The sequence below is a fragment of the Camellia sinensis genome, unplaced genomic scaffold (genome assembly GCF_055761805.1).
Source record: "Camellia sinensis isolate YWXY unplaced genomic scaffold, ASM5576180v1 Unanchor3, whole genome shotgun sequence".
Lineage (NCBI taxonomy): Eukaryota > Viridiplantae > Streptophyta > Magnoliopsida > Ericales > Theaceae > Camellia > Camellia sinensis.
The window spans coordinates 5761640-5789551 of record NW_028129178.1 but is presented as its reverse complement, the minus strand read 5'-3'; the positions used below and the strand labels follow the sequence as shown (position 1 = coordinate 5789551).

The 27912-nt window shown below is 40.5% G+C and overlaps 3 protein-coding genes and 1 long non-coding RNA gene across 5 annotated transcripts; 2 read left to right on the top strand and 2 right to left on the bottom strand.

Annotated features, from left to right (window-relative positions):
- The first annotated feature begins 2391 nt into the window (after positions 1–2391).
- Positions 2392–4779, top strand: LOC114294328 (uncharacterized). Its single transcript, XM_028238449.2, has 2 exons — positions 2392–2524; positions 3885–4779. The coding sequence occupies exon 2, from the start codon at positions 3924–3926 to the stop codon at positions 4473–4475; it is 552 nt and encodes a 183-aa protein (XP_028094250.2). The 5' UTR covers positions 2392–2524; positions 3885–3923; the 3' UTR covers positions 4476–4779.
- A 1081-nt stretch (positions 4780–5860) lies between these two features.
- On the bottom strand, positions 5861–7585 carry LOC114275314 (uncharacterized). Its single transcript, XR_003633669.2, has 2 exons — positions 6871–7585; positions 5861–6767 (listed from the first exon to the last, which is right to left on the bottom strand). It is a non-coding gene; the product is annotated as an uncharacterized LOC114275314 (long non-coding RNA).
- LOC114275311 (uncharacterized) lies at positions 5967–6900 on the top strand. The gene is made up of 2 exons (XM_028217327.2): positions 5967–6134; positions 6242–6900. The coding sequence occupies exons 1-2, from the start codon at positions 5967–5969 to the stop codon at positions 6737–6739; spliced, it is 666 nt and encodes a 221-aa protein (XP_028073128.1). The 3' UTR covers positions 6740–6900.
- A 1016-nt stretch (positions 7586–8601) lies between the features above and the next one.
- On the bottom strand, positions 8602–24803 carry LOC114275329 (succinate dehydrogenase subunit 5, mitochondrial). 2 transcript variants are annotated; one of them, XM_082912440.1, is made up of 4 exons: positions 24531–24803; positions 10016–10219; positions 9734–9919; positions 8602–8920 (listed from the first exon to the last, which is right to left on the bottom strand). In XM_082912440.1, the coding sequence occupies exons 2-4, from the start codon at positions 10211–10213 to the stop codon at positions 8864–8866; spliced, it is 441 nt and encodes a 146-aa protein (XP_082768566.1). In that variant the 5' UTR covers positions 10214–10219; positions 24531–24803; the 3' UTR covers positions 8602–8863. The 2 variants fall into 2 exon arrangements, with proteins under 2 accessions (XP_082768566.1, XP_082768565.1); XM_082912439.1 differs by having other exon boundaries at positions 10016–10326; positions 24531–24783.
- Positions 24804–27912: the final 3109 nt, after the last annotated feature.

Sequence of the window (27912 nt, the reverse complement as noted above, 5' to 3'; positions counted from 1 at the left end):
AAATGTGAAGAAAACTACACATAGTCATTGGAGTCTTGGCCAATGGTTTGCTTCATATTTAGTGGTTTAATATTTCTTTGTGATGTGAGTTTGTAATATGTTTTATAATTTCCTTTGTTAACTTTAGTAGATTTTGTTACTTGCTTCATATTTTTTTCATTTGTGTATCATTTAATAAACAAATTCTAGGTGTATAACAGCAATCATCTAGACATGGATATGCATTTCTTCTTTCTCTGGTTATGTGTGCACAAATATGGGATTTGAGAGAGTTGTTGTAGGCTAAGATTACACTTTCTCGGTCTCTATTACAGGGAAATAATGGATTTTGTGACAACAACATAGTTTACCAAATACATAGGATTAACAAGATCAAGGTGAGTACCTTCTAATTTTTAGCTATCATAATTTTTGAAACCACAAATTAAAGGTAATTGTTACTTGATAATTTGCACACATAATATTTCAGATAATTATTATAATGATCTCAAGCATTAAATGTTCATTATTTCAACTTAGACAAAACAAAAACTGCATTGAACAAATTATACAACAAAAAGTGTACCCTTTATGAAGTATGCTACTTTTAAGTTAGAAAAATTTGCTAATTTTAACAAACAAATGTTTGCATTTCGAATGATCAAGTCTAAAACATTTGGTATAATTCACAATTGCACTTTTGTTTTCATTTTTCTTATATATCTAGTGCATTTCTAATTATGTTTAAAATACATGTTTTGTTTTGTGTCTACATGTTGAGAGGTGGGAAAGAGAAATGTGATGTTTGGAAAAAGTTATTTCACAATTGATTATTTTATTTTTTCTTCTACCAAATATCTTTAATTAATATGCAAACTCAGTAATACCGATTAAATTTTCATGCTTAATGTTGACTGCCCATTTATTTTTTTTGTTCTTTGTTTTTAAATACATTTTAAAAAGCACTTGAATGTGTATTTCATACCTGGGACTGTTGGTGGGCTGTTACACTGGTGGACTGGTTTTGATCACAAAAAACTTTAATGAATGTGCTCAAAACATAGGGAATGAATGTGTATTTCAAAGTGTACAACCAGACTTTAAGATAAGAGAACTGGGTGATTGCATGAAAGGCCTAGCAACAGTTTAACTGCTGCTACTTGCTGTTTAAGCTTGGTTGTTGTGTGTTGCATTCATTGCTGGTTTGAGTTGAATCCTTATCAACTGTGTTTGTATTTGTTTGTTTGCTACTAGGAGTGCACATGATTGGTCCATCACTAGGTGCCAACACAGTTGGGCTGAGGTGTTTTGGACAATGATGCAATTTTTTTTCCTCCTACATCATTGTAATATATTCTCCTTTTCTTTTGCCGCTCAAAAACAAATCTATGGAATAACCTTGGTTATGTTACTATTAATCTTTTCAGCAGCCATTATGAATTGTTTTTTTTCCCTCTTGCGAATGTTTAAGTTTATTACTAATTTTTTTCTTTTCTTTTTCATGGTTGAGCAAGTAAGCGAATCGAAACTACATGCCAAGCTAAGAAGGCTGTCGTTTGGAATGTAGTTAGTTCACTGTGAGGATCACCTTTCCAATTCTACGAGTGTGAAAAATGACCTTGGTTATTTTATCACATTTCTTTTTTCTTTTCTGAGTCAGTTCACCATGAGGATCACCCTTTCAGAGTCTACAAGTCAAAAATGGCCTTGGTTATTTTGTTACACTTATTTTTGAGTATTACCGGCTATGTTTATCTCTTGTGATATATTGAAATTTAGAGAGAAATTCTCTTGCAATTGTTTTCCACTAAACAGATAGCTCAATTCTAAGTTAGTTTATATGTACATAACGTTTTTCTCTACATATAATTTTCTTCTCTAGACTTAATATGTTTATAAATTTCAGTTCAAAACACATATGTAATGGGCACTAGTTAGACATTAGTTAGCGTGCCTTGCACGCGGCCCTCTAACTAGTAATAATTAAAAACTTGATGTTTAAAACTAAAATTTGAAGATGAAATTCGGAATCCTATGTTTAATAAATATAAATAATAGAACATGCCACCTGTGGGATGCCCCAGGAAGTTTTGAATAAGTTTAAAATAATTTAGTCAATGAGTATGAGAATGGAATTAAGGCTAGAACTCAGGTCTCTTACTGAAAAATTTATAAGGTAGTATATTTTAATTTTCATCCTCAGGTGTTTGGAAGGAAACGTTCAAGTCTTAATATCGATTAATATGGGATGTCTACACCACCATTTGATAATAAATAAAGATTTCACTAGTGTAATTATTTTTCAAAATCACACCTCTATTATAATTACATTATTAATTTTTGGTTATTGTTTTTGTAATATTTACCGAAATCCAAATTTCTGCAATTTACCCCAAAACTTATCAATATTATAAAAATACCCAATTTAAAAAACTAGGTCAATTTTTCAGCCTCTCTTCCGTCGTCCGTCTTCTTCTTCGTCTTTCATCGATCATGACGAAGATCTCAGCCGCCAGTACTCCCAGCAGCTGATCGCAGCCGTCGGGTATTGCCTAGCTTCTTCTTGAATTCTAGAATTAAAATTTGACGAGCTTGATTGTGACCTCTCTGTTTCTTGTTTTAATGTTAATTTTGCTTTTGGGTTTGATTGTAAAAAATTATTGATTGATTTTTCTGCCCTTTATATATTGATTCATTCTGGGAAAAAGAATGTCTTGCAATTTGTGGATTAATAAAAATTGATTTTTTTGTTGTTCCCTCAACAATCAAAAACCCATTTTTAGGCAAGTCATGAAGTTGTTTATTTATGCTTACTTCTTTGTTTATCTGTGTTTTGTGCTTTATATGTTTTTTATTTTAATTTTTTTCTTAGGGTTGTGTTTGGTTCATGGATTTGAAAAGGAAAAGGGATAAGGTAGGTTAAATGGGAATGAAATCTCCCAAAATCCATGAACCAAACACAGACTAAAAGAAAAGAAAACTGAAATGGATGGGTGGACGGGGCAGAGATGGAAAAGGAATTGTTTTAAGAATCTTCTATGGAAGTGGATAGGTTGTTCAATAAGGTTTGGTTTGGAATCCTTTTGAGCTCAAATCATGTGTCATGCTTGTAAATTGTAATAGTTAGCTTAGCGGTGTGCAATAGCTAGGTAGGTAGCTTCAATTTGGAAACTCATGGCTCACCTAGCAAAATTGTGATGATTGTTCCCAAAATGCAGTGAAGTCTACTATTGCTTTTGCTTCATTTGGATCATGGATTTCGTGAGGGAAAAGGGACAAATGAAAGCATTTTTTCTTGTTTAGGTACCATGGAAAAGAAGAAGCGGATAACAAAATGGAGAATTTTTACTTTAGATGTCATTTCTCTTATTTTTCATGATTTCCGATAATTTTAGAGATATGAATCTACTTAATTTGACTAATGAAATGACCTTTGATAGGGCCGCGTGGAGAAGAAGGATTCATGTAGCCGACCCCATTTGATGGGACTTAAGGCTTCGTTTGGTTTGGTTTGGTTTAAGTAGTAGGGAAAATACCAAAGGAAACTGGTTTCCTCCTCATTTTCTTTTCCTTTTCCATTTCCACTACAATTTCCCAACACCAATCAGCCCATTAGCATTAGTGTGTGTGTGTGTGTGTGTGTGTGTGTGTGTGTGTGTGTGTTTTGAAGTTATTGCTTCCTTTGGTACTGTTGAACTGTTTATTGTTCTTGGAAAGTCTTGAACTGCTTTTGTCTCTCAATTTGTCTTCAATTGCTTGCCTTGGGATGTTAATATTGTTGTTAGAATTATAATATTGTTCTCATCAGTACTTTATTTAAGATTTAGTTATTTTAATTTTTAGTGCAGTTCCTTTATGTGTATTTCAAAAAAAAGTTAAATGTGAAATGTTTTGTGCATTTGCAGTGGAGGTGGTTTGTTACAAGCTACTTGCGATTTTCAACCATGCTTTTAGGCAAAAAATTGATGGGTAAAACCCATTATGACATTCTAGGTGTGAGGGAAGATGCAAACTATGAAGAAATCCGTACAAGCTATCGGTCCGCCATCCTCGATTCCCATCCAGATAAATTGCAAAAGACATCCGAGACTTCCTTTCCCAACCATGAGTCGGGAAATAGATTTCTAGAGGTGCAGAGGGCTTGGGAAATCCTCAGCAACTCAAAGTTGCGTGAGGCTTATGATAGTGAGTTACAAGCATCAAGGCATGATTTTGTAGCTGCAGAAGATGTTGGTTTAGAGGATTTGATGGTTGAAAATACTGGAGAATTTTTGGAGCTCTTTTACCAGTGCCGATGTGGTGACTACTTCTCCATTGATTCTTCTGAGTTGGAGGAGATGGGGTATCAATTATTGAGGGATGGGAGCAAGATCTCTTTACATATATCAGACGCTACTTTGCCTTCATCAATTATTCTTTCTTGTGGTTCTTGCTCTCTACAAGTCCGTCTGTTGATTAATGCAGATATTAAGCTTCAAACCAACGATCATCTATAATATAGGATATGGGTTTTGCTTAAATTATTTTGGCTGATGATCGTTGCTTGTCAATGATCTAACAGTCTATTTTTTGTCGTCGCTTTTCAAATTGCAGAGTAGGTGTTTTGAGGCTGTCTTTCAGTTTGGGAAAAACATCCAAAAACTGGAAATGCATTGGTGCTGATATTTTGCCAAAATTTTTTGTATTTGGCTGTCTATACGGGTTTTGATGTAGGCAATTCTGTGGGTTGTTTCTTTAAGAATATTGTTTGTTATTTGTACGGGTATATAGACACAGATCAGTGTAATGATTATTCTTTCTTCTTCTTCTTCCCTTTTTTAATTTTTTTATTTTTCTAATGAATTTGGTTTTAGTTTGGGGCTGCCTTTTTTTCACAAGGTGAGACCTACCCATTTGAGATTGGGTGTTGTGGATCCTTCTAAATTGTGGATTAGAAATAATTGTCTACATTTGGACCGGCTAAGAGAACATCAGAAAACAATAAAGATATGAATCAACATTAGATAAAAATGTCCTGAAATGAAAAAAACGATTGAACCGTTATTTAGTCTGGACTGAATCAATTTGTATAATTTGGTTTGGTTTTGTGAATGATAGATTTTTAAAAGTGGCAACCGTAGGCCACACTTCATGTTTGCAATGGTTTTAGTACTTAAAGAGTGTAGTGATATTGTTGCAGTTGTCCTAGAATGTATACCAAACAACCATTTTGTTACTTTCTGATCTTTTAGATTAAGCTTATATTGAGGGAGTATTATTATTTTTATGAAATTTGTGGAGTAAAAGTGATGGTTTGGTGCCATGTCTAGCTTACTCTTATCTTAAGCTTTAAGTGAAACTCAAAATCTCCAAATGTGGCACCTCAAGCAATGCATATGTCACTTCGTTGAGCTGCAAATTAATCAAGTTGTTTATAAGCTCATTTCATTAAATAAATAAACAAGTTCGAATCATTTAAATTCATTTAATAAATGAGCACAACTTAAATAAATTCAGTTCATTTATTATTTATTTAAATAATAAAATAAATATATAAATAATATCTAAAAAATTTCTCATTGTCGAAATTCAAGCCGAGCTTGAACTTGCTTAATATTAATGAGTTAAGCCAAAAGTTTAATTAATTGTCAAGTTGTGCTTGAATGTGATTTTCAAGCTCGATAAACAAATGAGCTGAGCTCAAACTCTACAAAATTTAGCTCAGCTCGACTTTACAAAAATCGGTTTTCTCTACTCTGATAACGATCAGATGCTTAAGTGAAATTTATAAGTAATTTGTTAAAACTTTCTTATCCTGTTTCAACGTAGTCTTTACCCCAAAGGATAGAAGTGCAGAATATTGGGATAAGCTGAGAGGCCACTATCCCACGAAAGATTTCAATTTTCACATCAAACCAAACATGAATTATAAATATTCACTTCTATACATAATAATATCATTCTAACCCACAAACCCATCAATAATTTCCACCCAACTTTCTCCAACAATGAGCTTACTTTATCATGAGGAGCCACCAAATCCCACTAGCAGATGCAAATTCCTCACCTCAACCCTCAAGGATGCTTTTGCCAAGTGCCAAACGTGCCGTGGACGGATTTCTTCAAGAAACGCGGATGAAGAGGACTCAGGGAGCAATGCGGATGATGATCAAGAAGTAGTTTCTAAAATCCCAAAGGCTCATTCAAGTTCAAGATCATTTTTCTGGCAACATACTTGTCTTTTTTTGGGTTAAAAGCTTACTGGGTATGATCTTTCTTTCAGGTAGTTGTTTCAGAGATTCGAAGCAGAGCAATGGAAGCAAAAACAAGACGTAAAGCCAGCTTTTCGATGGATAGCTTTAACTGGATCATCTCTCCAAGTACCGTAGAATTGTTCACAACTCCAAAGTCAATGCAAAAAAATGAGGACGGTGATCATGAAGAAAAAGAGGACTTCTTCTCTGTTGGCAGTTGTCTCTCTCGCTGCTCGACAGTTACAAGTGTGGAAGAATTTTTGTCTGTGAAGACACAATTTTCTCGGTGTTCAAGCTTAAGCAGGCTTGATTGTCGCGATTTCAGGCCCTTTGTCGTTCAGGAGTTCTGGCATGGCATTGATTATCAAGAATTGTTGCGTCGGCGCTCAATTATTCAAGAGTTTTGTCACTGTAAGGGGTGGCCTTTTGGTCTCTGCCGGAAGGCACTGTTGCTTCCACCTCTGCCCAAATCTCCATCGGAGTCATGGTCATGGCGTAAAGGTGTTAGACTGGGGAAGCTACCTTGATGAAATGATGTTTTCCTGTAGTTCATGACTGCAAAATAATGTGAGAATAAAAAGTGCATTTAGTGTTGACATTTTCCTAATGTAATAATGCATAAAAGAAGATTTGAGTTGCAACTGAAAAAGGAATATACCTTTCCATTGCGAATGAGCAGTTTCATCCACTTAACTCTTATTTGTTGAAGAGAAGAGTGCTTTGGTGAGTGCATGATAGCACTAAAAAGTCTAAAACCATCTTGTAGAAAATGTCATCATCATCCATTATCATGTCAACAAAGCTATGTTTATATAATTTCGACAAATATACATCCAACTGAAATTTGCAAATAACAGCATCTGATCAAAGTTTTTAAAGCTGAATGTGTAATTTGATGCGTTTGACCTCTTATGAGGCGAGGCATATCTTAAGATGTCAAGGCGTGAGCATTTCAATTTTAAAATTTCATATTTAATAAATAAATTAAATATTTTAAAAAAATATTAAAAATTTAAATACTTTTCTTCTCAAGGCATTGAATATTACACTGTAGAGAAAGAAATTTACCTTTATTGAAAGTGAAATTAATATTCTTAGTTTTGACAATTGAGCTTCTCACTTGAGTATTAATTGTGCTTTTTTCTTAATTGATCGTTTACTACTATAAAATATAAGGGCTTGGCTTTTGTTCAGTCCTTAATCAGACTAGACCATGCTGTTGGGCTTGTGGAGGCCCATCACGGGTTCCGTTTTGATAATTTGAACCGTTCAATGTGTAAAACTCGTCGAGTACTATAAGCCTGTAAAAAATCACGTTAATCGGATATCGGTAGCTATGTAATCAAATCAGTTTTGTATAAAAAAAATGGACGGTGAATAAATTAACGGTTGATAAAAATCTAATTTGATCACATAGCTACCGATATCTGATTAACATAATATTTTACAGCCTTATAGTACTCGACGAGTTCTACACATTGAACGGTTCAAATTATCAAAATGGGACCCGTGATGGGCCCCCACGGGCCCAACAGCACGGTCCAGTCCGATTAAAGACTGGACATAAGCCAACGCCAAAATATAATTGTAAAAGGAATACTGTTTATTTTTTACCTTTTTATGTTTAAACTATGTTTAACAATAGCCTAATGCAACCTCTTCGTATACGTACTCATATGCATACGCATAAAAGACACGTCTTAAACTATGATGTGAAACCTTTGGGGAGTATAGCATAAAAATCAAAGTCTTGATGCGTTTTACCTTATTATTGAGACAAGCCTCAATATAAAAAAAAAAATAAATAAATAAATTAAAACTTGGTAAAATTGTAAATACATGAGACAATCACAAAATAAGTGCACTAAAAATGAACCTTTTTTTTTTTCTTTTCTTTTCTTTTTTTTTTTTTTTATGCAACTCTGACACATTGCACTAAGCACAAGAATAAATTTACACCATGCAGATAGAAGAGTTACACCATCATAAAAATATAATTTTTTTGACACTGCTCCACTCCATTGAAATGCAAGTTTCCCTTAAAACTTTGCACCACCCTGATTAAAAAAAGCAAAAACAAAAAACATATCACCATTTGCATTACCTCTTTATTTTCTTTTTTCTTTTTTTTTTATAATTATTATTATTATTATTACAAATCGAGCCTTGTCATTCTGGATAGGCCTTTTGTAGTATAAAATTTTCTTGTTTGCATACAATTTTCGTTAATTGCACCACCCTTCATCAACATAATATAATATCCCAGCCAAGGTATTTATTTAATACTAGATGATGCTATAATCTTCCTACATAAGGTAATCAAACACAATTAAATACAAATACTCAACAATGGCTCAAAATGACAGGACAAACTAATGGCAAACAAACATTTCTAACCCCAAGGAAACCAATTTCCTACCACGAGCTTTCTGATGTTATGTGCAAGATTAAGTTGTAATTATTAGTTTCACCAAACTTCATTCAAAAAAATAAAGAAAAGAAAAGAAGCAGAGCACATGAGATCAAACTGGGTTTATTTAAAAAGTAATGACAGCACCAGTAAAATGCCTGAAAGAGGAACAAACATGAATGAAGTTCCCCAAGAGAAAAGACAACATGAAGACATGATGCTTTTAACCATCTCCAAGAAACTAAGCTCTATGCTCAACATAGGAACCCGAAAGTCCAGAAGTCCCCAGAACTGTAACCTGCAATCAAAACAGGAACTGATTCAATAATTAAACAAGCTACTTTATATTCTTCACAATATTGCACAAAAGAACGGTTACAGGCATGAGTTGTAAAATTCATGATAGCTGATATTCATTTGGTGTAATTAGTGGTCAAGACTTTGTCACACTATACCTGCATTTAAGGATCTAGACCGATTTCATAAAAGAGCAGTCCAGTACACGAGGTTCTCGCTAAAGCGGGGTCTCACAAGGGCAGATGTATGCAACCTTACACCATTTTCGGACAAACTGTTCTGCGACTAGAATCCATAGCATCAAGGACGCTAACGACAAGCATTACTGTTGTTGGGCAAAGCTACCCTTTCATCTAGACCAATTTCATGTACAGCCAGGGAGCAGCTCAAGGCTATTGACTTATTTCAGTATGTAAAGTTTTTTAAGACAACACAACTATTTAAGGAAGGGGTTTTCCTACAGAACAAATGATCTGAGTTTCCTGAAAAATTAATCTTCGTCTAAACTTTCCCAAACTCCAACATAAGCCCAAACTAGCACTATACACTATTGGATATGTGCAATTATGTACAGATCACGTAAGTTAAAAGACAAGCTGATTGTAAACACGATTTGATGATTACTTTAGCTTGCTTTCATGTCTGTTTCAAAAGAAATATAGTAATTGGTTAGGTGCCCACAATATGTAGCACCTTAAATCTTACACACCGAGCAAAATAGGCTCTCATAAAACTTACATATTGTGGTATGGCTGGACTGGAGTGCTCTAAATAAACGTAGTGACAAGAAAGCAATGTGCAAAAACTACAATACCTTTCCCCACTCAGAACCAATACCACTGCACCTCATCTTTAAGTGTATCATTTTCGTTCCAAGCTCAGTCTCAACTTTCTTGCGCAAATAGGTCTCGTCTGGCCCAAAAGCATCCAAATATGCAGTATATCTTTGATAGACTGTACGCAATGTGTTCACAAATTCCTCCGGCAAGGGTTTTACATTCTACAATAAGTAGCAAAATTTTAAATCATTAGACCACAAGAACTTGAGAGACAAAAAAAAAAAAAAATGTCATTCTTCCCATATAACTTATGTTACCTCGCCACCCAATCCAGTGTTGTCATCTATTGCCATCCTCAAAGACATAAGCATCCCACTGAACTCCTTGACTGCCTCAGCTGCACGGAAAACATTTGCCACAGCTTCTTGGGCAGCCTTGTCATCTGTATTTTTAGACAAAGCCTTTTTTGCATCATTGATGAGTGTATCTGGAAGCTCATCCCAACTTGCAGCCATTAAGTCCTTAAAAACAAATAGAATTTCAGGGTCTTTTATGTCAGGAAAGTGGGTCACATCTTCACTAAAAAAGTGTGTACTTCCAAGGGCCATTGTGAAAGGAGGCCGGCAATCTGTATGTCACAATATGAGACCATAATTCAGAAAAAGGGAAGCTGAATATGAAAATAACATATGAGCAAAGATGTACAGAAACTAGCAGTGAGACAGCATAGGAATGCACATGAGCCAATAATAAGATGTTATTTTGTTTATCAAGGAACTCTGTCTCACTACTTATCATCCTCTCAGCTTCAACCATGGAACCAGTGCTACCATAAAACATTAATACGCGAGTGTGTTATGCTATGGACCGCGCGTTTTGAAATCCATAATATTTTTCAAAAAATGATAAATTTAGTTGATGATCCAAAGTGATTCTAATTTTTTTTTTTATATTCTTTTTCTTAAATTTTTTCCTTTCACTGAGGCATCTTCCTAAATTCGTAAGCATATAAAAAAGTAAAATAGGATGAAAAAAATACAAATATAAAAGACTAGAAATAAATTAATTAGATGAAAAACATTTTTTTTAAAAAAAATCCCCAAACTAATGGAATGTTTGGGTGATGGATGAGAAAGGAGGTTGATGATACAGCGTGTTCCAGATGGAACGGGTCAGATTGATCCACACTTCTCTAACCAGTGCCCGAGGTACCAAGCCCACCAGAAGACCTGCACAAGAGTTCAACGGGGAACGGGAAGTCCCCCAGCGAACCCTCCGACGAGCAAGTTAGAAAGAGAGGCGGAATGTAGTGATAGATTAGAGATAGAAAGCTTACCATTCTTCTTGTCTTCGACGTCTGCTTATATCCTCTGGTAATCATTTCGTTGTTGCTTCCGACTTGTCGCCATGGCCGAAAGTCTATGCTCTAGCTTGCCTTGTTCATGGTGAGGCCATTCTGTCTCGACGGGGAGGGTTTATCACAATAAATGCTGTAAGGGCCTTCATTAATGGCTGATATGCAGTGCAATAACTTTGCAGGATCTTTGTCTGCTTATGTGGCTTGTCCTTCTCTTGCCACGTGTTTAGGTGTTATTGGTTCTTAATGCCATTTTAAGCTCCAGCAACGTTGGGCCCTAAACGGTAGACTATATCCTTTATGGGCTTACCCATGTCAGTAGTCCCCCATTCCCAAGTGCAGCTTTAGTCCAACGAAGGGAATAATGAAAAAGGCGATGGTGGTGAAAGACCGACGGCAATGGGTGGCCGAACGGAGGGGCCGAGTCTGAGGAGGGGCGACCGCGAAGGGTGGCCGAGTGGAGGGATCGACCATGAGGAGGGCCAACTGTGAAGGCGGCCAAGTGGAGGGACCGACCATGAAGAGGGCCGACCGCGAAGGGCGACCGAGTGGAGGGACCGACCATGAGGAGGGCCGAACGCGAAGGGTGGCCGAGTGGAGGGACTAACCATGAAGAGGGCCAACCGCGAAGGGCGGCCGAGTGGAGAGACCGACCATGAGGAGGGCCGAACGTGAAGGGTGGCCGAGTGGAGGGACCGACCATGAGGAGGGCCGACTGCGAAGGGTGGTCGAGTGGAGGGGGAAGGGACAGTGCGCGGGGCTCGAGGAGTGGCAGGGCCCGTGGTGATTTGAAGTAGAAAAGACAGGGTAGGGAAAAGGGGCAGTGGATCGTGGTCGTACACGTGGCGGAATCCCGTAATGGGAAAGGTTAGGCGTTGAGCAAGAAATGAAGCGATAGGTCAATATAGGGTGTTGATAATACAGTTTTGGCGGATTTTTAAAAATTTTCAAACTGGCGAAATTTAATTGTGACCCTTGGAATATAGGCAAACCTTGGGCTTTTGGTATTATTCGCTTTACCTACCTTTTTGCAGAAAATCAAAACGTTCCAGAAGTAAACTCTTTCGTTTCCAGTGATACACCCCTGCAACACTTTGTGAACTTTTTTGTGCCTGCATCCGAAGCCATTTGTAGACACACAAGAGAAATGGCCCAAGAGGAAGCAGCAACCGCAAGAGTTGATCCGTTAGGCGGTGACGATGCGGTGGACTTGGTGGAATAATATCGTACGGGGCGAAGGGAGGGGGAGGTAGCGAGTCAGGCGGTGCGGGCTCGCCCCAGGACAATGATTGCGGCCGCGAGGCTTATTAGTCAAGTGGAGTCGAACCACTGGCACACCAAACCGAACAGATCCATACTGACGGCGGAGGAGTTGGAGGGAATAAGGAGAAAGTACCAAATTCCCACGAAAATAGGCCTGAGGCTGCCCACATCTAGAGAGAGAGCGTCGGATGTACGGTCGGACGAATTCAGTATCTACGAGGAAGCGTTGCGATGAGGTTTCAGGCTACCTCTCTCTCAAGTTGTGGTGGACGTGCTGAATAAGCTGGAAATGGCGCTAGGGCAGTTGATGCAGAACGCCTGGAAGATAGTAATGGCCTGCGCGAGTGCATGGCTGCAGGCGACCGGAGGGACGGCAATGACAGTAGAGGAGTTCTTCTCCTGCTACAAGGCCTCCGGTCAGCAGGAGACTTGGGTGACTCTGCAAGTAGTGGCGGGGCGAGGTCTAGTGGCGGGTCTTCTATCTTCGGTAAAGGGGTGGAGGCCGAGATGGTTCTTTGTGACGGCGAACGGTGGGGCTGGGGTTCGCACAATGTGGAAGGTCCTCACCAAATCGGTCGAGCCCAAGTTGGACGGGGCGGCCGAAGACCGAGTGAAGAAGGTGAGGGAATGGAGGGAAGAGAATGGGGAGAGGTGGGACAAGCTGGTTCTTCCTTCAACGTTGTTTTCCTTGAACTTAGGACCACAACCGTTGGGGGAAGATCCAGCAAGGGAGGAGTTGGAGGTGCAGAGGAGGAGGAAGAAAGAAGATTGTTCGCCAGAGCGGACAAATATAAAGAGGCAAAGTTGGGGCCTACTCCGAAATCGGTCGCAAGAAAGTGAGTCCGACCGCACCCCAAGTCACTGGGGGAGAAGGATCTGAGTGGTTTTAAGCCACGACCACTTCCAATCGATCCTTTGAAGGAGAAGAGCAAAAAGGAGGTGGAGGCTGTATTGAAGAAGAAGAAAAGAGTAAGGGAGAGGGAGGAGGGGCCAGCCCTGAAGAGAACGAAGGTGGTGATGGCAGAGGAGACCCTCGAAATGGGACTGGAGGAGGCGGCGAATGGGGTGGAGAGTAGGGCGACTACCCTTGAAAAGGGAGTGGAGGGTGGGGCGACTGGCCCTTTGGAGGGGGCAGGGCAGCAGCCCAAGGGGGGTCCTGCGCCCCAAGGAGAAGAAGAGAGGGCCAGGTTAAAGACTACCTTTTACCACGCCCCAGCAGTGTCCGGGCGATTGGAAGGAGAAGGAAGAGAAGTCAGGACTGCTGCAGATTGCCTCTTAGGAGTAGTGGAAAACGCAGTCGTGCGCTTGATGGCCAGTTTTACTGAGGCTGAGCTGCTAAGGGGGTTGTGCTCTGCCCAAATTGAGGTGACCGCCTTAGCAGGGGCCCTACTGAACAAGGAGGCGGCAGCAAAAGGCAAAGTAAGGCCACAGAAGACAAAGTTGGAGGAGGTGAAGGCCTAACTTAAAAGTTTGAAGAGGGAGAGCACAGGCTGGAGGAAGACTGCGCGGAGCGCGTGTGTCAGGGGGCTGGAAGAGGCACAGAAGGCGAAGAAAATGGAGGTGTTAGCGATAGTGCAGAGCAATGTTGCCGACTGTGCCCATGCTGAGCTGGTCGCAACCAAGTTGGAGTTGGAGATGGAAAGCCGCAAGGTAGTGTCGCTCGAGTTCCGGCTGGTTGGCGAGCAGAAAAAGCTGGAAGAGGCCCAGAAAGCCTACACCGTCGCCAACGAGTGGTGGGATGAGGCCATGACCTGCAATGAAGATCTTCGTGCTCAGTCGATCAAAGAAAAAGAAAAAGCGGATCTGAAGATCGCTGAGCTGGAGAGGACGTTGGCAGACCAGCGGGCCAAGTCAATGGAGGAGAAGGCGGGGCTGGAGAAGGCTTTGGAGGAATAAAAGACCAAGTTAGCCTCTGAGAGGGCAGCGTACCCCGACTTATGTGTCGCAGCAGTAGAGCAGTTCAAGGGGTCCGCTGACTTCCAGATGGCTATCGATGCCGCGATTGCCAGCAACTTGGCGAGAGAGAGGGATAGAGGGGCTGGTCCGTCGGGGGCGACCGCTGGAAGCAGGAGTGAAGAGGAAGTAATCCAGAGCTTCCAGCAGTCAGACTTCTATAAGCATGAGATGGCTGAGTTCTGGGACAGCGGCTGGAAAACCTTCAAGCGTAAAACAAAAGAGCCGTTCCCAGACTTGGACTTCAACAATGTGAGAATAGATGAAGATGACGTGGCCTAGACCCCCCTAGACGAAGGTGTTGATGAAGAAAACCTTGCGTCGAGTGAAGATGAGTGATGGAGGCAGATCAGATGTGTAAAAAAAATTTTTGTTGTTGTTTTGTTCGTTTTGTTTTGTTTTGTTTTTTTTTTTTTTTTTGTATATGTTGGGCGCGTAATTTCTGTAGTGGATGGATGTGTAAGCTTTGTAAATAAAATTATGAACTGTGTTTTTCATACTATTGTCTTTTTTTTTTTTAAAAAAAAAAAAATGAGAATGGTTATTCAAATAATGTTTGTGTATGAACCACAGTGAAATTTGGGAAGTAGGGAGCCAATCTAACTTGTGAGAAAACTATGAGGCAAAAAATGTTAACAATAAAAATGTGAAAGTCTTGAAATGTAAAGGTCTTTAAAATGTGAGAGTCTTAAAGTGTTAAATTGAGAAAATGTGAGAGTGAAAAGGTCTCAAAATGTGATAGTCTTGAAATGTTAAATGATTGGGAAATGAAAGTTAAAAAAAATGTAAAGAATGTTAAGAAGCGTAAAAACATGGACCTAGAATTGGACCAAGTATGGCAACTATGCTGCAAACATGAAATTGTGAGAATGCTTGAGCCAGAATTAACTTAATCTGGGTGATCCCTTTGTGCTAAGGCTGGCTGAGCCCTTTGTGCTCAGTCTGGTTGAGGCTTTTAAGTAACTCAGTCTGGCTGAGCCCTTCGTGCTCAGTCGGGGTCTGGCTGAGCCCTTTGTGCTCGGTTGGGCTTAGGCTTTAAGTAACTCAGTCTGGCTGAGCCCTTCGTGCTCAGTCTGGCTAAGGCTTTTAAGTAACTCAGTCTGGCTGAGCCCTTCATGCTCAGTCGGGGTCTGGCTGAGCCCTTCGTGCTTGGTTGGGCTGAGGCTTTAAGCAACTCAGTCTGGCTGAGTCCTTCGTGCTCAGTCGTGCTGAGGCTTTAAGTAACTCAGTCTGGCTGAGCCCTTCGTGCTCAATCGGGCTGAGACTTTAAGTAACTTAGTCTAGTTGAGGCTGCAAACAGGGTGTTATTGAAATACCACACAGATAACTGAGATATAAGAGTGTTCTCATTTAAAGCGTAACCCATTGATCACAAATTTACACAATGCAAGCGAAGGACAAAAACATCCAAGTATGTAGATTGTCAAAAAGAACATATAGCAATTGATCAATACAAAAAATACAGCTTTTATTGAAAATAACGCTTCAGGTGCTCGGCGTTCCATGGATGGGGAAGGTCTCGGCCTTCCATGTCCTGAAGTCGGTAAGTACCCGGACGAGGTCTGGCCTTAACAACGTAAGGTCCCTCCCACTTGGCTGCCAGCTTGCCCTCAGCCGGATTTTTGGTGGCAAGAGTTGCTTCTCGCAAAACAAGGTCCCCAACGGAGAACTCCCTCGGTCAGACTTTGCAGTTGTAGTGTGTTCTCATTTTTTGTTGATATGAGGCCCATCTGATAACAGTGGTCTCTCGGAGCTCTTCAATCAGGTCCAGGTCTGCCCGACGCAGCTCTTCAGTTAGTTCTAGATTCGGGTGCAGAACCCTTGGGGTGGGCAAACCAATTTCCATTGGGATGACCGCCTCAGCGCCGTATGTTAAGCGGAGGGGGGTCTCCCCAGTGGGGGTTCGGGCGATAGTGCGGTACGCCCAGAGTACGTTTGGTAACTCCTCAGCCCAGAGTCCCTTAGCAGCTTCCAACTTAGTTTTGATGATCTTCAGAAGAGAACGGTTGGTAACCTCAACTTGGCCATTGGCTTGGGGATGACCTAGGGAAGAGAAACATGGCTGGATTTGAAGCTCTGCACAGAATTTCCTGAACTTGGCATTGTCGAATTGTTTGTCGTTATCGGAGACGATGGCTTGAGGGATGTCAAATCGGCATATGATCGACTGCCAGATGAATCTGGTTGTGTTCCGCTCAGTGATTGTGGCGAGGGGTTCCGCCTCCACCCATTTAGTGAAGTAATCAATGGCGACGATTGCGCATTTGGTTTGGCCTCGGCGGGTGGGCAATAGGCCAACTAAGTCGATCTCCCATTTGGCGAACGAGTAAGGACTGCAGAGTGTGATCAGTTCTGTCGGAGGAGCATGAGAGATGTTGGCAAAGCGTTGACACTTATCACATTTAAGCACGAATTCAGTGGCATCTTGATTGAGAGTAGGCCAGAAGTAACCAGTGCGAAGTATTTTGTAGGCTAGTGACCTAGCACCCGAATGATTACCACATATACCCTCATGGATCTCCCTCATCACTTAGGTCGCTTGAGTAGGATTGAGGCATCACAGGTATGGGCGTGAAAAGCCACATTTGTACAAGAGGTCGCTGATGAGAATGTAGTTGGACGACCGAGACTTGACTTTGGCGGCCTGCTATTTGTCGTCTGGCAATTCCCCCTTTGTCAAAAATAGAAAGATGTCGGCCGCCCATGGAATGGGTTCGTTTTGGAGGAAGTGGACTTGTTGCTGGTTTGGGGAAATGACAGGGTGGGCTAGATACTCGAGGCGGACACCATGGCAGAGGTCGGACTGGTCTATAGAAGCCAATTAAGCCATCTCATCTGCCTTGGAGTTTTCTGCCCAGGGGATGTGCTTGATGTGGAAAGTATTGAAGAGACGGGCAAAGGGGAGTACAATATCCCTGTAAGCTTGGCATCGAACTCCCCCGTAATTTGTCCGACAATAAGTTGGGAATCGCTGAACACCCGAATATGGCTGACACCAATGTCTCTGGTTAGGCGGAGACCTGCTATTAATGCCTCATATTCGGCCTCATTATTACTTGCGTCGAACAAGAAGCGGAGAGCACACTTGAAATAACCACCCTCGGGGGCGGTGAGGATGAGGCCAGCCACACTGCCTTCTTTGCGGGAGGATCCGTCAACATTGAGGGTCCAAGAATGGGGGTCTTCTGCCTCAGTATGGGGTTGCGGGGGCGGTGGGGCCGTGGTTAGATTGGGATTAGTGAATTCCAGGATGAAATCGGCAACAGCCTGACCTTTGATCGCCATTCGAGGTCAGTAGGAGATATCAAATTGGCTGAGCTCGACCGACCATTGCATGAGTCTGCTAGACAGCTCGAGCTGTTGCATTATCTTCTTCAGAGGTTGATCAGTGAGAACCACTATGGAGTGGGCTTGGAAGTAAGGACGGAGTCGTCTTGAGATGGTGACCAATACCAAGGACATTTTTTTCTAGCAATGGGTAGCTCTGTTCGACGCCTCTAAGAGCTCAGCTAATGTAATAAACCAGGCGATGTACTGAACCGTCTTCCCGGATGAGGGCCGCGCTAACTGCGGTGCTCGAGACAACTAAATAGAGGAAAAGAGGCTCGCCCGTGAGTGCCTGGAAGAGTAAGGGAGGGTTGGCCATGCACTGCTTCAACTATTGGAAAGCCTCTTCGGATTCGGTCGTCCACTCGAAAGTTTGCCGAAGAACTTTGAAGAAGGGGAGGCATTTGTCCGTTGCACGGGAAATGAAGCGGTTGAGGGCGGCAACTCTGCCAGTAAGCCTGTAAACTTCCTTAACCGTTCTAGGTGACTGCATTTCTATCAAGGCCTTGATCTTTTCGGGGTCAGCTTCGATGCCTCGCTGACTGACCATGAAACCCAAGAACTTTCCAGATCCTACGCCGAAGGTGCATTTCTCCGGATTGAGCTTCATTTGATACTTTCGTAGGGTGCCGAAGGTCTCTCGCAGGTCGACCAGATGATCAGTGGAGAGTTTGCTCTTGACTAGCATGTCATCGACATATACTTCCATGTTCTTGCCTATCTGATGATGAAAGACGGTGTTGACCAACCGTTGGTAAGTGGCTCCAGCATTTTTCAACCCAAATGGCATGACACGATAATGGTAGGTTCCCCGGTCGGTGATGAAGGAGGTGTGTTCCTGGTCAGAAGGGTACATCAGGATTTGGTTGTACCCAGAGAAAGCATCCATGAAGCTGAGCATTTGATGTCCAGCCGTGGCATCGACAAGTAGATCTATGCGAGGAAGGGGATAGCCATCTTTGGGACAAGCTCGGTTGAGATTAGAGTAGTTGACACAGAGTCGCCACTTACCATTGTTTTTACGGACTAGGACCACATTCGACAGCCACCTAGGGTAGTCCACGTTTTTGATGAACTGTGCCTCAAGGAGCTTATCTACTTCAGAAGCAATTAGGGTATTGCGTTCCGGGTGAAAGATGCGCTGCCTTTGGCGAAAGGATCGGAAATGGGGCTCAATGCTAAGATGATGAGTGATGAAGAAGGGATCAATGCCCGGCATGTTGGAGTGGGTCCAGGCAAACACATCTTTGTGTTCAGTCAGGAGGGTCGTAAGGTCGGCCTTGGCTTGTGGGGATAGTTGGCTACCGATCTTGGCCGTTTTTGTCGGGTTGGTGGGGTCGATAGGGACCTCAACAAGCTTTTCAACCGGTTCTTCTGTCACACCCTCAAAATAATAACATTAAACCCATCCATATAGGGACATGCATTGATACATAAAGGTCCACATTCATCTATTCATCAGGGTATTTCATTACAACAGTGTTACATATTTACAACACAAAAGCAAATGCCCTACGGGCTTACAGCTTTCCAAGTTAACTCTTGGTTACAAAAGAGAGTGCTAACTCAATTACACCTTAAGCTCTTGGCTTGAAACTATATGTAATACAATCAAGGAAAATAAGACAGCCAAAGTATGTCCGCCTCTAGCCTCCCAAGCTATGTCCTTAGAGGTGGCATGCTACCTGTACCTGAAAATGATGTTTCCATATAGGGTGAGCCACAGCCTAGCAGAAATATACTAAACCAACTATAAACAATGCCTAAAAGATTAGCAACTAATAGATGGTCAATACTTACACATCCATTTACATCTTATTACAATTCCATGACGGTTAAGTCTATGTTACAATTCACTTTCTGATTCTTATTCAACTTTGAGTTTGAAAACAAGGCTCAGTACTCAGGCCAAAACATTTGATGAGATTATAGTTCATCTCTGGAACATTTTCGAAATTCAAGGTGGATACACATTTTGGTGTTGTATCAATAACACATAAGCTACTTCCATACTTCACAAACGATGATGATATACATGTTAGTGCTATATCAAATCAAACAAACTTTTCAATAGATCAGCATATGAGCTATATCACTACTACAACAGATAAGCATATGAGCTATATCAATACTACAACAGATAAGCGTATGAGCTGTATCAACACTTCAACGACAAGCATATGAGCTGTATCAACACTTCAATGGGAAAGCATATGAGCTGCATCCCTGGGTCCATCCCCCATCTTCCCTTAACCATTAACCATTAACCGGTTTAGAGGTATATCCCACATCTTTCCCTAAACCATGGAGTACATCCCCCATCTCCTCCCATACACAAGTAATGCATATAAACACGGAATCACATACGCAATCAATCGATACATAAAGTTAATGTATTCTATCAACTGTCCACACATAATGCATATAAACACATTGGCCATATGCACAATCAACCAACACATAAAGTTAATGCGTTCTATCAACCGTCATGCTCTATGACACATCCAATTGATTAGTTTTAGTTTACCTAATCATTATACATTGTCTACAACAATCAATACTACCTTCCACCGGTAGCCCAAAGCAATTATTTCTAAACAGGAAATAAATGCACAAATGGATAATATATCAACATTCCAATTAGGTGAGCAATAAATGATTTAACTACACCCTTTAGTCCCATACATTCCCAATTTCAACATTTCCAATTCAGTTCCTTATTTCCTTTAATCAATTATATACATTAATTAAATTAAACAATTATGGCAAATTACCTTAATTAAGAAAACAACTCTAAGGTTCCACTTTCATCCACAATCCATCATCCAACTTGCACATAGGTTTATTCCAAACAAAACCCCAATTTTTGTATAATTACACAAAAGGCCCAAACTTTCTCAAATCTACCCAACAACACCCAACATATCAAAATGCTAAAATTTAAAGACAAAATCCATAAAGAGGAGTAGGATATCCCTACCTCAAAAGATGGCTCTCAACGGAGAAGACGAAGAAACTCAACGTGCTCCAAAGCTCAATATTTTTGGATCAAATGATAGCCCTCGACGATCAACCCAACTTTTAAAAAGACCAAAGGTAAGAAGAACACCCTAGCTAGATCAAACCCTAGAGAGAAGGGAGATTCTAGAGAGAGGAGCTCTCAAAAATGGATTTTAGAAAAGTAAGAGAGAGAGTGCGGATGTAAAAAGTGATTTAAAATAGCCTAGCTGTCAACTGATATACGACTCTCCCGTTCGAACGGAGAACACAACGCTCGAGCGTCAAGAACAAAAACTAGGTCTGCTCGAGCGCAAAAAGGCCCGCTCGAGCGCCAAGACACAAAAATAAAGCACATCCGCTCGAGCGTGAAAACCAGTCCGCTCGAGCGTAGATTTCCCCCTCCCAAAACTTACACCAAAAAGGTACTACCCGCTCGAGCGCTACCAATCCCACTCGAGCGCGACCCGCTCGAGCACAAGAAACCAGCTCGAGCGCAGAAAGCACATCTGCAGAAGTTTTGCAGAGGCACGAAATACTGAAACTGTGAAAACCCCGCTCGAGCGCAAGAAGACCCGCTCGAGTGGACCATTCAAAAATTGGGCAACAACAATGGGAGCTAAAGCTCTAACAACCTGAAACAACCGAGCCCAACACATTCTAAAACTCAAACAAAAGAGTTTAAAGGTTGACAACACGATAGGTACAACTACCAACTCCACGGAACCGCGTCCGGAAAATGACAGAACAGTAAAGGGATAACCGGGATCGCTATATCCCCTCTAATCAGCTCGTCTTCATCTCTGACGTCGAGTGGTTCGACAATCATAACCTCATTTAGTTTGACCTCTTTAAGTGAATCCGCGTAACATTCTCTGGCTACGGTCTGCTCTCCCCTCACCGTGCCGACCCCAAGGTCGGTGGGGAATTTGACGGCAAGATAGAAAATGAATGTCACAGCTCGAAAGGCATTCAAGGCGGTGCGACCGAGGATAATGTTGTAAGCAGAGGGACAGTTGACGATGAGGAAGGTGAGCAACTTTGTGGTCTGCCGCGGGTATTCTCTGAGTGTGATGGGAAGATCGATGGAGCCAATAGAGGTCACCCGATCTCCAATAAAGCCTACCAGTAGGGTTTGGAGAGGAAACAGACTTTCTTCTCCAACCATGAACTGGCGAAAAGCATTGAGGAAGATGATGTCTGAAGAATTGCCGTTGTCGATGAGAACCTGTCTGACTTTGTAATTGGAGAGGAGAGCAGAGATGACGAGGGGGTCGTCTGGGGGTAACGGATGCCTGTGCAGTCGGCTTCCGTAAAGGTGATGGGCTCCATCCACTGCTTGGGATGTTTAGAAGGGCGGTCCAGTGTTGCAACTTCTTTATCTGAGCCCTGCCTTATTTTTCTAAGTTCTGCCTGCTGGGCCGAACGGGATGGTCCTCCACAAGCAAGTTCGTCAGTAATAACTCTGATCTCTTCGACAGGGGGAGCAGGATTGCCTTGTGCCCGGGGTTGTTGTGGAGGCCTATCATGACCTTGGTTAGGTTGGGCAAGTTGTCGAGGGTGAGCCGTCGGTTGTTTCTGATAGGTTCGGTCCTTTGCCTTTGCTGAGGGCGGCTGCCGTGAACCGACTGAGACGTCCCTGACGTATCAAACCCTCGACCTGGTCTTTGAGGTTAACACACTCCTCCGTATTATGGTCGTGGTCCTAATGAAAGTGGCAGTATTTGGACTGGTCTCATCGATTGGAAGGAGACCGTGACGGTTGGGGCCATTTTAGGGGATAGTCTCATTGGATTTGGTTGAGGACTTGTTCCATAGGGGAATTGAGGGATGTGTATCGCTCGAACCGGCCGGGCGGTCGGGCTGGCGCCGACCGGTCAGCTCGGGGTGGTCGGTCGGGATACTGAGGTGTTAGGTGAGTGTAGTGGGTGTTTCTGGTTTCAGAGTCCTTTCTTTTCTCTTTGTGGGTCGGGTTTTTGATTGTAGGATATTGTCGGGCAGCTAGGAAATCTTCTAAGTTCATGTATTTTTGGGCTTTAGAAAGTAAGGTTGCCATGGAGGTCGGGGGGTTTTTAGAAAGGGAGAAAAGGAAGTCAGATGATCGTAGACCGGCTATAAAAGTCGTGAGGATGACCTTGTCATCGTTTTTCGTTACCTGTAGGGCTTTGGTGTTGAAGCGGGTGACGAAGCTGCGCAGCGACTCCCCTTCAATCTGGCAGATATTGAGAAGTTGGGTTGCCCAACGCCGCTGGCGCTGGGCACCAATGAAATGGCTGAGAAAGGAGTCACTTAGGTACTGGAAAGTGGAGACAGAGTCTGCTGGCAGTTGACTAAACCAGAGTCGCACCGACCCCTTAAGAGTTACAGGGAAGGCGAGACACATGATCTCGTCAGGGAATGCATGGAGGATCATGAGGGTCCTGTAAGTTTCCAAATGGTCAACCGGCTCTGTTGTGCCGTCGAAAGAGTCAAGCGAGGGGATTTTGAATTTAGGAGGTAAGGGTTTGTCCCTGATGGAGGCAATGAACGATGAGTTGGCTGTGGTAAATGGTTTATTCTGCATGTTCTGCATGACTCCTTGGAGTTTGAGCTTCATGGCTTGGAGTTCTGCATCCCAGAAAGGAACGTTGTCACCACCGGAATGCAGCGAAGGCTAGAAACTACTGGCCTCCCCCTTGGGAGTGGGTGCCTGGACCGACGGGTGAGGGGCCTGGGGAAGCAGGTTCATATCTGGGGGAAGGGGTTGCAAACCCTCCAAGTTGGGCGGGTAGGGCTGTTGGATGGGATGACTCGGGGCTCGTTCTTGGTTGGGTGGTATATCTAGAGGTGGTGGAGGAGGCATAGGAAGATTTCTGTGGAGTAGAGCATTAATCAAGACTTGGTTTTGCTCGGCGATGAGGTTAATGCTGTTGGTGAGCTCAGTGAAGTACTGTGGTGGGTTGTTTGGGTTGGTAGGGTCGGCTTGGTGGTCGGCAACATTGTGGTGAGAAGCCATGGATCTAGTTGTGACCATCCACCTTAGTGGGTGGCAGGAAGGGATTATCAAGAGGGGCTCTCCGGCGACAATGAGCACAACTGGCGCGCGGAGCAAAAAGGGTTCTCACAGACGGCACCAACTGATGATACAACGTGTTCCAGATGGAACGGGTCGGATTGATCCACACTTCTCTAACCGGTGCCCGAGGTACCAAGCCCACCAGAAGACCTGCACAAGAGTTCAACGGGGAACGGAGAGTCCCCCAACGAACCCTCCGACAAGCAAGTTTGAAAGAGAGGCGGAATGTAGTGATAGATTAGAGATAGAAAGCTTACCCTTCTTCTTGTTTTCGACGTCTGCTTATATCCTCTGGTAATCATTTTGTTGTTCCTTCCGACCTGTCGCCATGGCCGAAAGTCTATACTCTAGCTTGCCTTGTTCATGGTGAGGCCGTTCTGTCTCGACGGGGAGGGCTTATCACAATAAATGCTGTAAGGGCCTTCATTAATGGCTGATGTGCAGTGCAATAACTTTGCAGGATCTTTGTCTGCTTATGTGGCTTGTCCTTCTCTTGCCACGTGTTTAGGTGTTATTGGTTCTTAATGCCATTTTGAGCTCCAGCAATATTGGATCTTAATATTTGAGTTATGTATTGGGCTCTAAACAGTGGACTATATCCTTTATGGGCTTACCCATGTCAGAGGTAATTCCACTTAAATATTAAAAAAAAAAAAAAAAAAAAAAATAGGAACAGTGGACATTATATTAGAGTGCACTAAAGCCATATAATCAAACAGGTGAAGCGCTCAAAAGAATTGCACACTAAATTTCATAAATACATAAATTCTTGCCCTAAAAAGAAGAATAATATGTATATTCAGATTAGTCTCAATCAACAAAGCACCTGTTTAGATATATGGGTAAAAACAAAAAAATGAGGAAGAGAGCGAGAAAGTACCGGAAGGGATGGTTTTGGGAGAAAATGGAAAGGGGAGAGGAGGAGAAGGAGAGAGAGAGATGGAAATAGTGGAGGCCCTGTGGGAGGTGTTGACGGCGGCGGAAGAGGAATAGAGATATCTGAAGCAGATCGAGCGGTATAACGACCTCATCATCGCCATTTTCTCTCTCGATTTCTCACGATAATTTGGAGCTTCTTTTTGGGTAGAGTTTTCCTCAAGGTTTTTTTTATTTGTTTGTGCAAATGGGCAGTTCGGGCCAACCCGTATGGACCATAGTCCACATGGTGGGTGTGTTTTGTAGATGAGTTGAGTTCAAGGTTGTTAAAATCAGGATCCTACGTTGGATCGTTGGAGGTGTTTATAGGATCGGATCGTAGAATCGGATCGAGGATCGTAAAATAAAAAGACAAATTACATAATAATTTAATTTAAATAAATATTTCTTGAAAGTATACACAAAATGAGCCTATATTCTATTAAAAAGAAATGAAGATATTGTGAAAAATATAATAATCTATGTAAAATGTACATATAATATTATACAATATCAAATTCGATAGTAAAAGTTTTGTATTTCATCAAAAAAGAAGATGAAGAAGAAGAATTCTATAATAAAATACTTTACAATTTACAATAATGCATAAAAAGTGAAGAAAAAATATTTAACAAAGTTGGATATGAAAATAGATTAAGAACTCAAAAGAACAGCTCAACCGAATGATAAGGTTTGTCGTTAGCATCCCTGGTGAAGCGGATTCGAGTCACAAAAATAATCTCTCCAAAAATTGGGATAAAGTTGCAATAATCTTACCCTCCGTAAACTCTGCTAAAGCTAAGTTTGTTTTTTCAACTCGTTAATTTTCTTAAATTACCGTAATATTTGAATGTTTATTTCCTAATTTGTTTTTTTTAGTCTATTTGATTCAACACTACTTATTTTTTATTATTTGTTTTGATCACATAAATTGGTATTTAGACAACAAACATAAAATTTACAATAAAATATGTCATACAATACAAAACAAGGCTTGTAAATTGGATCGGATAGGATTGGATTCGGATCGAGATTCCACGATCCTATAAGATCCCATTACCAAGATCGAAAGATCCTACCTATAATGAATTTTTTACACGATTCGGATCGATTGTACTCAAATGGATCGTAAGATCGTAGGATCGTAAGATCCGGATCGGGATTCTGATAACCATGGTTGGGTTTGGTCAAGGGTCCAGAAACTAATGGGCTTATGTCCACCTTGTAAACGCTGGGTTTACTCAGCTCGGTAAGCTCTGAGCCTCAATATATTTGTATATCAGGCCCGACCCAATATATATATATATATATATTTGATTTCAATTTTTACTACGAAAAATAGTGATAATATTTCTATTTTAATTATTTTTGAGTGAGAAATTCTGTACAGACCCTTGACTTCTCTCACAAGAAATGGAGCCTGCCTTACAGGTCACTTATGCTGTATTTGGTTGAGAGATTTAAAAAGAAAAATGACAAAAATAAGTGAAATATGAATAAAATATATCTACATTTCACCTTATTTCACACACATTTTTCTTTTCCCTTTCTAAATTCCTTCACAAATACTCTAACTATGTTACTATGCTATGCTATGCTGCATTAGAGAAAACCTCAATTCTTTATTTTTCCTCACTCAACTTATTTACAAAAGAGCTATTATATATTATTTAATTACTTCATCAATTTTATTTATTTATTTATTTATTTTATGTTGCTTCTTATGCTATGTGATACAACTCAATATTTTTCTACAAAAATATGATAAATTTTACATAGGATGTTTTTTAATCCCATTAATTATTTGAATCGTAACTTCTTATTCAGTACGTTATAAATCTATTAATTTGAACATTTAATTTTTAATGACTTTAATAGATTATTTATTTAAAAATTAAATTTATCATGTATAAATAATGACATGTTTAAATCATATTTACTTTTAAAAATGTATATTAGAATTAAACTACCTAATTTTCTTCTTTAATTATGATAAAATTTCTTATTTAATTGTGATATTATTTTACTTTTGACTCATAAATTTTTTAATTATGCCTTATGTTGGCCCATTTTGGGAATTCAGCTAAAAGCCAACTTTTTAATTTTGACTTTTTTGAGTCACATCACCTCTCTACTTTTTTACATATTTTTCCAAGAAAAAACTTAAAAAGCTAACTTTTAACATACTTCTCAAAATAAACCGTTGTATTTAGTTATCATATATATATATATATATATATATATATATATATTTTAATTATGACTCAGAAAATTAAAATTATGTCATTTTTTTTATATAGTTATGAGGTATATATGGTATACACTCTTTGAAGGATGTGCACCATAGTATTTTCCTAAGTTCTAACACCATTACATTATTTTATATATAAATTATGGAGAATTCTATTATACACGCCCCATATCATATACACACTTAGTTACTCTTTTTCTTTTTCTTTTTTAATTATGACTAATTTTTTCTTTAATTATGACATTATTTTAAAATTTTAATTATGACTTTTTTATATTTTGTTATAATTTTTTTAATTATGATTCAAAAAGTGTAAATTTATGCCATTTTATATGTACGTCGTTATTCAATTATTAATTTATATTGTTCAAAGTGCATTCGAAGATGGGTCACAAAGATTTGGGTATTTGATGGGTGGTGTTGGAAGGTGTTTTTTGTGCTGTGTGTTCCCCTGCAAACTAGGATCTTGGGTTTGACCATATTATTTATCACTGGAATTGGGGTTGCCGCGTCCGCGCAACAATAACTGTTGTGCGGTAAAATAGGTTTATTTCGGGATTTATTTTGATAATTCGAACAGTTTATATTTTAGAACACATCAAGTAAAACATGCCTGTAAAAAATCAAGTTAATCAAATATCGTTTACCCATTTATCAACGCACATTTGTATCTATAAAAATAAATAATAATTGTGATTTAAAATATTAAAATGAATATAAATGTGAGTAGATGAATAGGTAAAAGATATCCGATTAACTTGATTTTTTTACAAGCATGTTTTACTTGATATATTCTAAAATTTGAATCGTTCAAATTATAAAAATATACCCCGAAATAGGCCTATTTTACAATACAACAGCTTCGCAGATTGCATAACAGCCTCTCCAATTCCATTATGGAGGAGGTCCCTCCCTCCTCTGAAGAAAAGGTGTTCCAACATGTGAAGTGTCAAGGCAACTTAGGCTAAGTTTGGCATCTTCAAAAAAAGTCAAAAAGTCAAAAAGTTACTATCCTATTTAAGTCACATCATCCCATTTAAATCACATCACCTCTCTACCACATCACTTCAAACCCAACCTATATTTCATAAAAAGT